The 13,188-nt window shown below is 39.6% G+C and overlaps 1 protein-coding gene across 5 annotated transcripts in view; it reads right to left on the bottom strand.

The window, feature by feature from the left end:
- Positions 1–271: 271 nt before the first annotated feature.
- Positions 272–13,188, bottom strand: part of dtnbb (dystrobrevin, beta b) — a 39,465-nt gene continuing 26,548 nt past the window's right edge. For 3 of the 5 annotated variants that reach the window (XM_026151321.1, XM_026151324.1, XM_026151322.1), the window contains 9 exons: positions 10,264–10,354; positions 9,195–9,283; positions 8,634–8,747; positions 6,863–6,959; positions 6,515–6,535; positions 5,162–5,321; positions 4,964–5,053; positions 4,735–4,788; positions 272–4,338 (listed from right to left, as the gene is read on the bottom strand). In XM_026151321.1, the coding sequence (XP_026007106.1) occupies positions 4,313–4,338; positions 4,735–4,788; positions 4,964–5,053; positions 5,162–5,321; positions 6,515–6,535; positions 6,863–6,959; positions 8,634–8,747; positions 9,195–9,283; positions 10,264–10,354 (742 nt within the window). In that variant the 3' untranslated portion in view covers positions 272–4,312. The remainder of the gene's footprint in view (positions 4,339–4,734; positions 4,789–4,963; positions 5,054–5,161; positions 5,322–6,514; positions 6,536–6,862; positions 6,960–8,633; positions 8,748–9,194; positions 9,284–10,263; positions 10,355–13,188) is intronic. The other 2 variants (XM_026151323.1, XM_026151325.1) reach the window with 1 other exon arrangement.

The following is a 13,188-nucleotide window of genomic DNA, read 5'->3' as shown; positions in this document are numbered from 1 at the left end:
TGAGAAAAAGACGACAGGCCAGCAGTTTCTGAAACACTCAAACCAGCCTGGCAACAACAACCAAGTCACCTAAATCACTTCAGTTTGAACTTCAGCACGTCATCTTGACTATGTCTACATGCATAAATGCATTAAGTTGCTGCCGTGTGCTTGGCTCATTAGAGATGCATGTTAATGAGCATTTGCCAGTGAGTACATGTTACTTGCCACCAATGATAGCTGATGTATGCATCGAGTGATGATAAATAAAAAAAACGTGACCAGCCGCAGCCATATTTTAAATCTTTTTAATATATCTCACATTTGATTTATTTACAAAAGACAGTGGCTTTGTGACATAAAACTCTGTTTTGTAAAATCAACATGAGAAACAATGGGTACCAGAAGCATAACCATACAGAACACATACATAGATAAATAACATCAGGGGAGCGTTGTCGCCGAGGTTGTCCTCGTTACACATTGTCTCTCTGCAAACATTAAAAGGATCACGATGTATGCACCTCTGTGTGACCAGCTATGTTATAATTGTATTACCCCGAGTTTGGTCTGACAGGGTATGTACATACAGTATTGCCTCTGCGTTGGTTAAAATGACATCAGTGACTCTCTATCAGTAGATCTGGAATGTGTGTGTGGTTTTTTAAATTATCTTTTTTTCTGAAATATTTAATATGAGTTTGTTTTTGTTTGGGGATTTTTTTTTCCCCCAGCAGATGAAATCATTAAATACGAACATCTTCAGGCATTCTGTGAATAAACTATGAACAACAACGTACTAATGCAGATATACTTTGATATATACCTGGAATTTGACACACAATGTCTGCAAACAGTTTGGCACAAATGTAAAGGCTGAGCATGAGTAAGTTTCCCCCAGAACATAATAAATAAATAAAATCAAAAGCTAAAACAGACATAAAGGCTGACAGTATTTGCTGAATGGTTACTTTGTACAGCACTCTACAGAACAGCTACAGGCACGGACTGAAAGAACAAACGGAAAGCTCAATTTTGCACCGGAATGCATGGTTGAAATGACGGGGAAGACAGGAACTCGCTAAATTTTTACCTGTGCAGTTTTGTAATTTTGGGACCTTTGACGCCGGACGAACTTTTTGACAGCAGGGGTCCCAGAATTGTACTTTACGGCACCTGCTATATATTATATTTGGGCAATTATACAAGTGAATCCTTATTCCAACAAAATCATTACAATAACGATACTCCACTAATATTGTAAACCATAATAACAGTAATGATAACGCAGAGCAGAAAAGAGAACTTAATGAAAAACGTCACATTAAGAACAACAATAACAGAGGAGTGTCTTTTTGTTGTTTTTCTTGACACAGTGTAACAGGTTGTTCAAACCCTATACTTAGCTTATAGCACAGGCTTAATTTACAAATCTCAAAGCAGAAAAAAAAATGTAAATAAATAGATCACACTTTTTGTAGTTTAACTGAGGCAGACTTTACCCTGCGCTTCTTTCTGGGACTGAACACATCCCTCTTAAACTGCTCACCAACGTTTACCAATCAAGCATTTACTTAAAAACCCGACGTTGCCTGTTTTCATATGAGATGAAAGGCTACTCTGAAGGACAAAACAGTGAGCTAGACAAAAATGTAAAATTAACTGAGACTCACTCTACTAGTGACGTAGGATAAACTTCCTTTCATGTTAACAGCTGCCTCCTTAACAGGCGAATCACTCTGCTTTTCCACAAAAAGTACAAATTCACACACAGACAAACTATATTCAACAACATGCTTCACTGAAATCTCCTTTTCTTCGAATCCAATAAATAAAACAAACTTGACTTGGTAGAATGTGAAACTATTTTGGGAAACTTCAACAAAGCCAGTGACCACAACTGCACTATTCTGCAGTTAAATCCTCCATCTTCAATTAACATTGATCTTAGTTTGTGGCAAAAGATTTCTTCATGTTACCATCACATTTCACCTAAATTACCTCTGCAGTCCCTGAGCACCTACCTTCATTGCACATACACATTGTCAATATTCTCGAAATAACAAAATAAAGCTATTAAAACATTATCTACTTGCTCACTAAAACCTTAAATCCTCAAATTTTATAACTCAAAACTAAAAGTCAGTGCCTAATTCATTACTATTTAACATCCTGAGGTGCTTCTCTATACTTTAAACCAGTGTTTCCCAACCCTTTGGAGCCACGGCACATATTCCCCATTAGAAAAATCACACGACACACCACCAAACAAAAATGTCACAAAAAGCATATTGATCATTTTCCCCGGCACCGGCCATAGCGGAATTGGTTTGGTTTGTCCACAGTATACCTTTTTTGCTTTCTTCTGACCACTACTCATGCTAGGGCAACCCATTTAATTAGAGCAGCCAGTTATACTGCCCTCTAGTGGAACAGAATGTAATACAGTAGTTCTGCCAGTCGCTGAGTACTAATCAGGTGGAAACAGATAACGGCACACCTGATCATTTCTTACAGCACACCTATGTGCCGTGGCACAGTGGCTGGGAAACACTGCTTTAAACAATAAATACTGAGGCTACCAGCTAGTCAGTGTCATTTGCAAGGAGGCACCATGCTGTGCTGAGCAGTACAATGCCCTTCAGGTGGTTCAGTTTTCACTGGGAGGAAACAAGGCTTGGCTCATTATTGTGTATAGAGCAGCCCCTCGGTTTGTAAGCGCACAGCCCTCTTTATTTGCAAGGGTTTGCTCACTGAGAGCACATTAGCAGCAGAATAGTATAGACTCATCGAGTGTGTTTACATGCTCCTGATATTCTGGAAACAACAGTGGTAAAAGTTCCATGCTATTCCTTATTCATTCCAAGATTTTTTTAAACGATTAAAGGAAAAATTCAGCCTTGTGGAAACTACACCTGCTTGCTTTCTTGCCAAAAGGAGAAAATCAAAATCAGTGTCAGATGTGTACTCTGGTCTGGAAGGTAAATGCAGGACAATAGCAATCCTTGCAATCACCGTGGTCGCTGAAAGGTTGCCATGGTCACCAGCAGTTTGCATGAAAGACTTGTCTGCAAACATTTGCAAACTACTCACCAAGCTGTAGCGAAACTGTTTATAGTAAAACAGAAACCAGAAATGGAGAACTTATGCCGTCAAAGTAAAAGTTGTGCCTTTTGAAATGTGTTAGTTGCAGACGATAAGGAAACTTTGATATTTTTTTTCTCACACTTTTCACAGCATCACTGTTGCTTGCAGACAAATTACCATCTCCATTGCAAACTACAGGTAGCCAGATAAAGGTTTTTGATGCATCACCTTATGTGCAACTAGTTTCAATTAGCAACCAGGGGCTCGTTGACTGGTTTCTAGACCTGTGTGAGTCAGGCTTAAGCCAGTATTCTTGGCTAGAAGCGGGTGCTCAACAGCTAACTTGGTTTTGCTTGCTTTTAAATATTCGTTGAAAGAAAAATAGAAAAAACAACCAAATCTAGTGATTTTATTTTATTTTTCCCAGCTAAGTTAGCTAGTATTTTGTTTTTGTGATTCTTGATTGCCAGGCCAATGGCTTCTGACAGACCAGCTAACCCTCCTCCGGCTTTTATACTAGATTAATCAAATTTTGTCCCAGCTTAATCCTTTCATAGCACTACGAGAAAGGAAATGAAGTATTCCTTAATATGAAGCTTTTCTCCAGGCTGTGACCAGAGCATAGAGCGTCTTTGCTATTGGAGACTAGAGTGGCAGAATACAGATGTGCAGGTAAACACACTCAGCATGAATTCTGAGGCAGGACACTTCTGACACTCCAGCTGTCATCATAAACCCACAAAGAGCTGGCATAGTGTGGTACAGTACCTTTATCAAGACACGAGTGCAACGTCATGCAAAAAATATCAAAACAGAAAAAAAGAAATGCTAGTGCTAATCATACAAAAAGCAATGACAGGGAACATGTGGTGACAGCAGGTCGCCTTCATGTTGGGGCATTCCCAAGGTCATGTGTGTACAGAATCTTATATACAGATGATCTGCTGCGGTGGAACAGTTGGGAGAGAAAGCACAGCAAGCCATTCCTTAGCAGTCATGAGGGAAATCATTGGGTAATTACAGCAGTTTTTGTTTACAGGACAACATACATACTTGCTAATTATACACATCTTGCTACCAGCAAGGTGTGAAGAAACTTTTTTTTTTCACATAGTGAAATCCTGTTAGATTACAGCATGCATTACTCTACGTGCTAATGCCAGGGGGGTTCTTGTTGTTATTGTTGCTGATTCTTCCCAGTTAATGACTGTATGTCCTTACAGGATGGGATGGTGTTCTCTTTCCCTCAGTGCTTCTGTAATCTCACTGTGCCTGGATACACAAACAGAAGAGCTTGTTGACAGCCCGAAGAGTCTAGATGAATTAGTTGTTTTTTTTTTTAAAAAGAAAAAAAAGAATGTGGCAATACGCCACAGTGCATCGCTGCTTTTGGATGAAGTGTGACAGAAGGAGCCCAGTTCGAAGAGCCAAACAAGTATATTTTTCTTGGCTGATATAGGTGCCATGCAAATATTTAGTCGGAGCCAATCATTCAAATCCAACAAATGAAGAAACAACACAGTCATTGTCATCAAAAGCTGCTGTTTCTGCAGTAATTTTATATTATCCTGTCAAATTTTGATTGATTTTATGTTGCAACAGAAAAGAAACCAAATATTGCATATTTTGATCCTGGCCAATCGTTATAATTACTATTACCAGACTTACCTCTGTCTCCACCATTCCTCATGTTGGTCTCCTCATCCTCTGCGGCATCGTCCACTTTAAAAAACAAGAACTACATTTTAGTGACAGCAGTTCCTTATGTAAATACTTGGGCACAAAAGGCTAAAATATAGCAGAAAGAACACAGAAGTGCCTTTTTTAAGATAAGAAAAAAGGACTGAAGGCGAAGAGGAAGAAAAAAAAGCTAAAAACCTATTTTGTCTAGACTAACCTGAGTGAAGCTCTTTCACCAGTGACGACATGGTGTTTGTGATTGAGTCAGCAGCAACTAAAAGATCATTCCGAAGATTTCTAGGCACACCTGAGGAACAGAGAACGGAGAAGACATCAAATGACCAGTCTTGGAGTGTAACTTTGCGTAAGTATAATCTGCTTCAAATCCTCTTTGTTTTACTGGTTTCAGACGAACCCTGAGCAAAGGCCTCCAGCACATCCCCTCCCACACCTGCCAGGCAGTCCTGTGGTGTGTGAGTTGGGGTGGACCCAGCCGAGGTGGAACGTATGGGCATAGGCATTGAGCAGCCCGCACCGTGGCTGGGAGAAGAGTGAGGGGAGCCTCCAGACTGTGACTGCAATGGATAAAACCATTTATGATAGTTACGGTAATCATCAGCACATTACCTAACCTCCAAACGTAGGAACCACATGCTGAAAGTTCACATGCAAGAGGGTAGAGCACAACTTCCAGGGAGCACTCTAAAAATAGTAGCAAAGTTGAAATTGGAGAGGTATACAACCAGATAAGCTTAAAGAAGAGACTGGCTACATTTACATCAGGACTGATTTCTGATATTTATGTGTTTGACCCTGGCAGGTACAAAGACACTAGCTGACCGGTGTCATCTTCTTCCAGAAGCATAATAAGCGAAAAACATGGAATCTATGCTTGCTAACCTTTAGTGATTCTACAGAAAGAAGATAAAAAAACAAAGAAACCTAAATATCAGCCTAACATCAACTAATCAAATTCTCGAACAACCAGTTTAAATAGATGATGCTCTATTGGGATCACAGATTGCAGCTTTAGGAAACCTTTTTGTTTCTAAAGGTGACTTCTAATGAAATAAATCTTGACACAGATGTGACCAAAAGAACTTAATCCTTACTGGGAGAACAAACAAACAAACAAACAAACAAAATATTGGCTAAAAGCCACAACCCCCCCCCCCCCAAAAAAAAAGAAAGACTTGTGGTAAAGCTATACTGATTGGCTTTACCTTGTCTGTCTATAGTACACCTTTACTGCATTCACAGGGTTAATGAGAACCATGCGTAGGTGTGCATGTGGGGCTTGTGCTGAGTTGGGAGCTATATCTCATAGAGAAAGGATCAGTGTGTGTCTCTGGGACTGTTGCAGGCCTGGGTTGATGGCTCCGTGCCAGGCAGCAGATGGCCAGCCAGACTGCAGTCATATTAGAAGTGAGTTTGTTAGCGCCAATGAAAGGAACAGGTCCCTGACATTTGGACCAAGAAAAACACAGTTCTCTCAACTCGCCTGGGTTAGAAAACAAATTTTAAAGATTGTGCCTCTACCGCACTGGCATGAAGCTAACAAGGAAGTGGTGGAGCAGAATCAAGTTTGACAACTAGATCAGTGTAATCATGTTAGGTAGTGGAATCCTATCATCTTTCTTAACAGTCGTCTTAAAACCTATTATAAACGCTTCCTTCAATCACATCTGTGTGGAGAGGGGAGCAGTGGACTAAGTGATGTGACTAGAGCAGGTATTGAGCCTTGCAAACTGAATTAAGGGCAACTTACAGCCTGCTTCTGCTCCTCATCCTATCAGCCAGCAAAGGTAAGCAGAGAGTGAGAGAGCAAGGAGAGTGAGAGCAACAGAATTAAAGCAATAAAAGAAGAAGAAAGGGGTTTCTGCATGCACCACATGGCACGTTTACATAAGATTACTGCTGTCTTGGTTTTGAAGACTTAAGGAAATTTTCAATTCATCAAATAAAGCCTAATTATGTAAGGTAGAATATCATTGATAAAACCTGTGAAATATAAAAGAATAACAGCAGATTTAGGACAGTTAATATCTGTTCTGTTCTGGGTTATTATATATCCCTACTTGAAGATAAATCTTCTCCAAGCAGGTGAAAGTTTTACCTTTAGCAGCCTCATGAGACCCTCCAGCTGCACCATCAACTCCCGCCTGCTCTCTTGCAAGGCTGACATGCGCCTCTCCAGCTCATCCTTCCTGTGTCTGCCGAGGAAGGAGGAAAACAAAAGATTTATGCATTCCTGTTTTATTTGTAAGGCATAATCTTACACCAGTGCTTTGCTTTAAACTCCAAACAGACAACAAAAGATTCCTGGAAAATATTCTGTAAAGAAGGCGGTGTCATCTGAAACTGAAAGCATTTCAGATGAAGTCTATTTCAGAGACTTCATCAAAGTCTATTAGCAAATTATTTCATACACTTATTCACTTCCTGAAGAGCAGCTAAGTGAGGGGATTATTTTTGTGTCTGGGAGACAGACTTGCCTTTAGGTCCAATAATCCCCGGATCAATTAGAGCCACTCCAGTAGGCAGTCTCTAATATATATAGAGTCCCACGGCATTTGCATCAAGTATGTGCACCATAACCGGCATTATTAGGTAATATGTTTTCTCAATATTGAAAAAATGACATCAATGTCACACCTTAAACCAAGTGTGTCAACCTACAGCCATTAAGGTCAAATCCAGCCATTAACCCTCACCCTGACACTAACACTATGCTATCAGAATATGTGTTCTTTCACGTTTTGGCATTCAGGAAACAAAGACTCCTGGATGCCAAATAACAAGGCTCTAGTGTGTTTTTCTGTTCTTGCTATGATTAAGCCCCAGTGTTCCCTTTTATTCTTCATGAGCTCTTTGTTGTTCAGAGGTCTGTTTTAGGATAAAGTTTTGATTTGCTGCTTTTCATAAAGTACATGCACAAAAATGGTCTAAAATAATTCTTTTATATATAAAAACATGACTCTGTGACTGCTTGTGGCCTCTTTTCAATTCAGCTTCTGGCTCTTTATCACCCCCTGGTGTCCATACTATGTAACTGTATATTGAAAAAAAAAATTAAAGCACAGTAGCAATCATTTGTATGGCTAAAGTTGTCCTATAAGAAACGTACAAACATTTGCAGATTGTAAGCAGCAGTTATCTGTTCTTCATCCTGTGGCTGTATAAATGCAATAGGACATCTGTTCAGTCCAAATACAGCTCCACACAGAACACTGTGCTGTTAAATATTTACCATTTGATGATGTCTGCCCTAAAGCAAACATACTAGGAGAGCGTATTAATATATGAAAACCTGTTTACTAGTAAGAAACAATGTGGTTACGTGACATAAGACAGAAATTACCTAATAATTACCATATTATGAAAATATTATCAACACTAACATGCCAAAAAGAGTCCGCGTGGGGAGTAAAATTGAAAAAAAAAAAAACCATGATACAAATGGATGAATGAATGACTAAAGATTAATTTAGAAGCTAAACAGTTAAGCTATAAAACATTAAAAGATGATGTGATTTGAACCTTTGGCACAACTGTTGACTTGCAATGTTGCCTCTGATGCATTATTTAGGCCAGTTGACACAATCAAGGAGTCGTTCAAGGTAAAAAGTGCTGTAACATGTCCTCACAGGGTGACTCTCTCCCAGCAACTGAACCCAAGGGTCTCAGTGTCCTGCCAGCAAGACAAATGTCCATGCTGTTGTGGAAGCAAATGCTCCCTAATTAGGCACACATTAATTTTACGTAAAGAATGAGTTCAGTCCAAAAAGGTACAACCGCCCTGAGGTTTTGTTTGTTTTTATTTCTTTATCTTTTTGACCCCTTAATGATGATGTTATATGTGATGTATCGTGTCGGCAGGTTGATACCTGAGGAGTCGTAGTTCGGTCAGGAGTGTGGGGTTCTGCTGGGCTTTTTCTGGTGTCGGCTGAGAGGCCTGTTCATGCTCCAAACGCAGCCTCTGGATTTCCTGCAGGATCTCTCTGAATATAGCAGACAGCAGAGACGAAACGTGAGCTTTATTACTCATGCTGTGTTGTCACATGTTTAAAAATACCTTAAATGCAAAACTTGCATTTGAAATGATTTAAAATGTGAAAGGAAAAGCACATATTGTTTACATACTGTACTCAGATGAGTCAAAGGACAAAGATTTAATAATGGGTTTACTGCTAATGCATTCACATGCAAGCAGCATTTTAATATTACAGATGGCTGAGAAACTTTCAAAGGAACAGCTTGATTAGCCACGCTGTGCACCGTTGTAATATTTTTAGCACACATATATAATCATCATCTCAACTAAAGGCTGTAACAGAAAGCAAATGAGTGCAACAAAATCATGCATCACTGCTTTACCACCAACAAGCCAAAAAATCAAATCAAAACCTGTCACACATGTATGACAATGGTCGCATGATAAGCTGTACCTGTTTTTGTTCTCCAGCTCTGCAATCAGCTGCCTCTGCTGCTTATTGGCATCAAAGTTGAAACTGAGATCTGTTGGAGGACATTGTTGCTGAAAAACAAAATTATCATAAAACAGTATTAAAAACACGGTGGGGAGAACAAAAGTTAAATACAAACAGCTATCGCGTCTGACCACAGCGAGCAGTAATGATGCTCCGCTGGAGACTTATTATGTTTCAGCATAAACAGGAACCACAGCGTCGCTTTATCCCTTCCATATATAACAAACAGTGACAAAGAAATCTACTGCTGCTGCTTCACAACAAAAGAGTTCAGCTGGCGAAACCAGCGGGGCGCTTTTTATTTTGAAGCATGTATGTGTCATCCTCGTTACCATTTTTCTTCACCAAAATGTGCCTTCAAAACATATTTTTTTCCATTTCTTGGAGAGGTTTATGTTTAAATTTCTAAAAGGTAGCAATGGAATATGAAAGAGTTAAGAAGGAGAGAGTTGTACTCTTCCAGCTCACGACTAGTGGAGCATAAAATCAGAAAGCAGTTTTTATTAAGAGAACCTGATTTTGTTTGGCTGCAGAGTAAACAGACCCAGCAGTTGGTGTATTTGTGATAAGGAATCTGGCTTGAGGAGTATTTGTTGCATATTTGAGCCACACTTTGCTGTTAACATGTTACCAGCATAGAAAGGACTAGAACTTTTAATCAGATGACATGTGCTCCTTACTTCACTGTATTTCTAGAAAAGTCATCAACGTAAGGGCTACGTTTCCCATTGCTTAGAGATTTTAATGCCCTGAACATGTTCAACTCCCAGCTTGGCTGACCTTCAACTTGAGTCATTTCCCTGCTCACTGCCCCATGTGCCCTGCCTATTTCTCTACAGCGCTCTGCCAAAAAGTAAAAATTCCTTAAGTCTTTCTAAAACAAATACAAGTCATGGAAAATAAAAGCTCACATTTCAGTTTCAAAATCCAAGTTCCCTGTGCTGATGAAGAAAACCTGACAAAAACTTCAAAGCATCAAATCTGAAATGCAGGGTGACTGATGCCCACCATGGGGTCTCATACTCACTGTGGAGTTGCCCGCCTCAGCTGCCAGGCGGGCAGCGTATCGAGCAATGAGGCGGTGCTCTTCATCTAGCCGGCTGGGACTCTCCAAGACACTGCCCAAAGTCAAAGATAGAAAGACACATCATGCACGCGTGCACACATGCACACAAGCATAGACAGCAACAGTGACTCAAATGTCAAAAGCGCTTATGTAAGTAGAAAGGAACAAAAAAAATTGCATGGCGCAAGTGATTATATAAAATAATTTGCATGAAAACAAAACTTCATAATTAAGGCGACCTTACAAAGGACAATTGGCTTTGACTGCAGTGTTGATAGACAGTCTGAGGTACAGTAATTGGTCATAACAATGAACTGTGATGGATAAGAGAGAATGCAGCATGCCAAATGCATTTGTGACTGTGCCAATGCCCATTCTGGCCATTTCATCACTGACTGGAAATGTCAAATAAGGCGCAAGACTTTAAATGACCATGGGTGTGGCATATGGTGCGGACAGACGACAGGACATATGCTGTTCTTTCTCGGCAGGCGGTCTGCAGTGAAGAGTGAAGGACAGCTGATATGGAGTTGGGCGCTATCTGAGAGTAAGTGATGATTAAGACCATTAAACCCAATCTGGCTTCAAACCCGCTGCATCAGCAACCACACGGCCTCAAAAGGACTGATAATCAGCCTCTTAATTAACATTTGTATTTGAATCTTATCTATACACATAAATCTGCTAGTGTACTGAGATCATTTCAGCTATTTTTTTCAATGTTTTTTTCCCATAATTTCACTGATTACATCATTAAATAGTCACTGTACGATTTGACATATTTTTAGATACTATCACCTGACTGGAGGAGATTAAACTTGGTCCACTAGAGGAGAAATCACTCAACCAACATGTCATAGCAGTCGTTTTGAGCCAGATCTCTGAAAATGTCTCGTTAAGTGGGGCACTTTCTAAATAATTTACCTTCTCGTCCTCAGGCCAAAGCACAGGCAGAGTCTGAGGTTTCTTGTAGAATTAAAGTAAGGCATTAACATACGTCAGGGAGCCGTTTGGGTTGAATCTTCAGGCTGGAAGCAGCTCCAGTGTTTTGTTCTTCAGGGAGTTTCTTGGCACCACCTGATGGCCTGAGCCAGGTTTCAGACAGAGATGCATGAACTACCTTTAAGCGCTCCAAACTGGCATCTTTCCCAGATACTTATTTTAGTTGTAAGCATTTTTACTCAAACACAATTTCTCAGACACCACTGTGTCTGTCATGTTTACCTATTTCAGCTCAGCGTGGGCAGGCTCAGAGTTCAGATTTCTGGTTTCTTTGACGCTCCTATAAATAAAGACTAAATGACTTTTAAGTGACAGATTTTGGATATCAAGTGTTTACAGCACTAATATCAATATATATGATTTAGAGTAAATTCATCCATTTTCATAAAAAACAGCAAAACATTACATTAGGTCATTTGCCAACCACTATAAGTACGATAGAGTGACGTTAATATGTTTTTGAATAATGACGCAGTGTTTGTAGTTTTACCTAGGTCACCATCACATTGGATTTTAACCAAACACTAAATATGTCATTGAAATAAAGACATTCAGCTTTAATTCAAAAGTTTTGCATCATCTGTTTAGGACATTCAGCCATTTATACATAGTTTGCCATTTTCAGAGACTCAGAATTAAATGGACAATTGGATGACGAGCAGTTTTGTGGCTAGGTGAGGCCTGTTTCCTGGTTATTTACAACGATCTAAGTGGATAAAAGATCTAACGCCTAAATCCCAAGTGTTGAACATTTGGCTGCTTTTCAATGGAAATCTCAATATCAGGTCCAAAGAGATTCTGCAACAACTCAAGGAGTCTATCATCAGCCAAAAATCAAAATCTATCAGAGAGAGAAGAAAATTTCACACCCTACGTCAAGAACACTCTCAGGGATGAAGGTGTATTATTGTCGAAGTCTAGAATCAAGAGAACCCTTCACACATATAATTACAGGGGGCTCACAACAAGATGCAAACCACTGGTTACACTCAAGAACTAGAAGGTCACTTTGCGAGGAAACGTCTAAAAGAGCCTGCACACTTCTGAAAAAAAATTCCTTGGACAGATGAAACCAAGGTGAACTTGTACGAATGTGATGGGTGTACACTGCTCAGATTCAGCCTAATAGGACAGTGTTTTATAGTAGATAGATAATGGCCCAAAGCAAACTGCAGAAGCAACCTAACAGTTTCTCAGGTTAAACAAATGGTATATTGTTCACTGACCAAATAAGTCACCTGATCTCAACCCAACAGAACATGTTTTTTTAGTTAATAAATACAAATCTGAATGCACAGAGACTCAGCAAAGGCCTGGTAGGCCATGCCATGTGAGGAAATGAAGCATTTGGTGATTCCCACTGGTTCGAGAACTCAGACAGCCATTGATTTTATTTAAAATCAGGTTAGTTTGTCCGATTACGTTCAAGCCTGTAAAAAGCTGCCCATTATTCAGTATACATTTTAAAACCCTTGAATTAAAGCTGAAAATCTGCACTTCAGTCTAATATTAAATGCTTGACTAAAAAAATACAACGACGGTGTACAAGAATTGTGCCTTTATCCAAATGTGTATGGACCTAACTCTATCTGTTCCGTTTCATTTACTCACTAAATACACCAGGTAAGCCTGCTTCATGAAAATTATTCTCAACTTCAATGTTAAGCAAGCAATAGCAGTTCATCAATCACATATAACTACAGCTGCTTTGTCAATAGTGCTTTCATACTGACGTTTGGTCAATAGTGAGTTGACTCTGAGTTAATGCCCTTTAAGTCTGAGACAGCATTTTGTTTTTTGCGGCTATAATGCGGCTAATAAGTTCTAAATTGTGGGCTGTTGGTTTGCTTGCTTATGCTGAGATATTGCTGTGTGAGAGGGAGA

This window comes from Astatotilapia calliptera, chromosome 19 (assembly GCF_900246225.1).
Source record: "Astatotilapia calliptera chromosome 19, fAstCal1.2, whole genome shotgun sequence".
NCBI lineage: Eukaryota > Metazoa > Chordata > Actinopteri > Cichliformes > Cichlidae > Astatotilapia > Astatotilapia calliptera.
The sequence above is the reverse complement of the archived record's forward strand: the minus strand, read 5'-3'. Positions and strand labels throughout refer to the sequence as shown.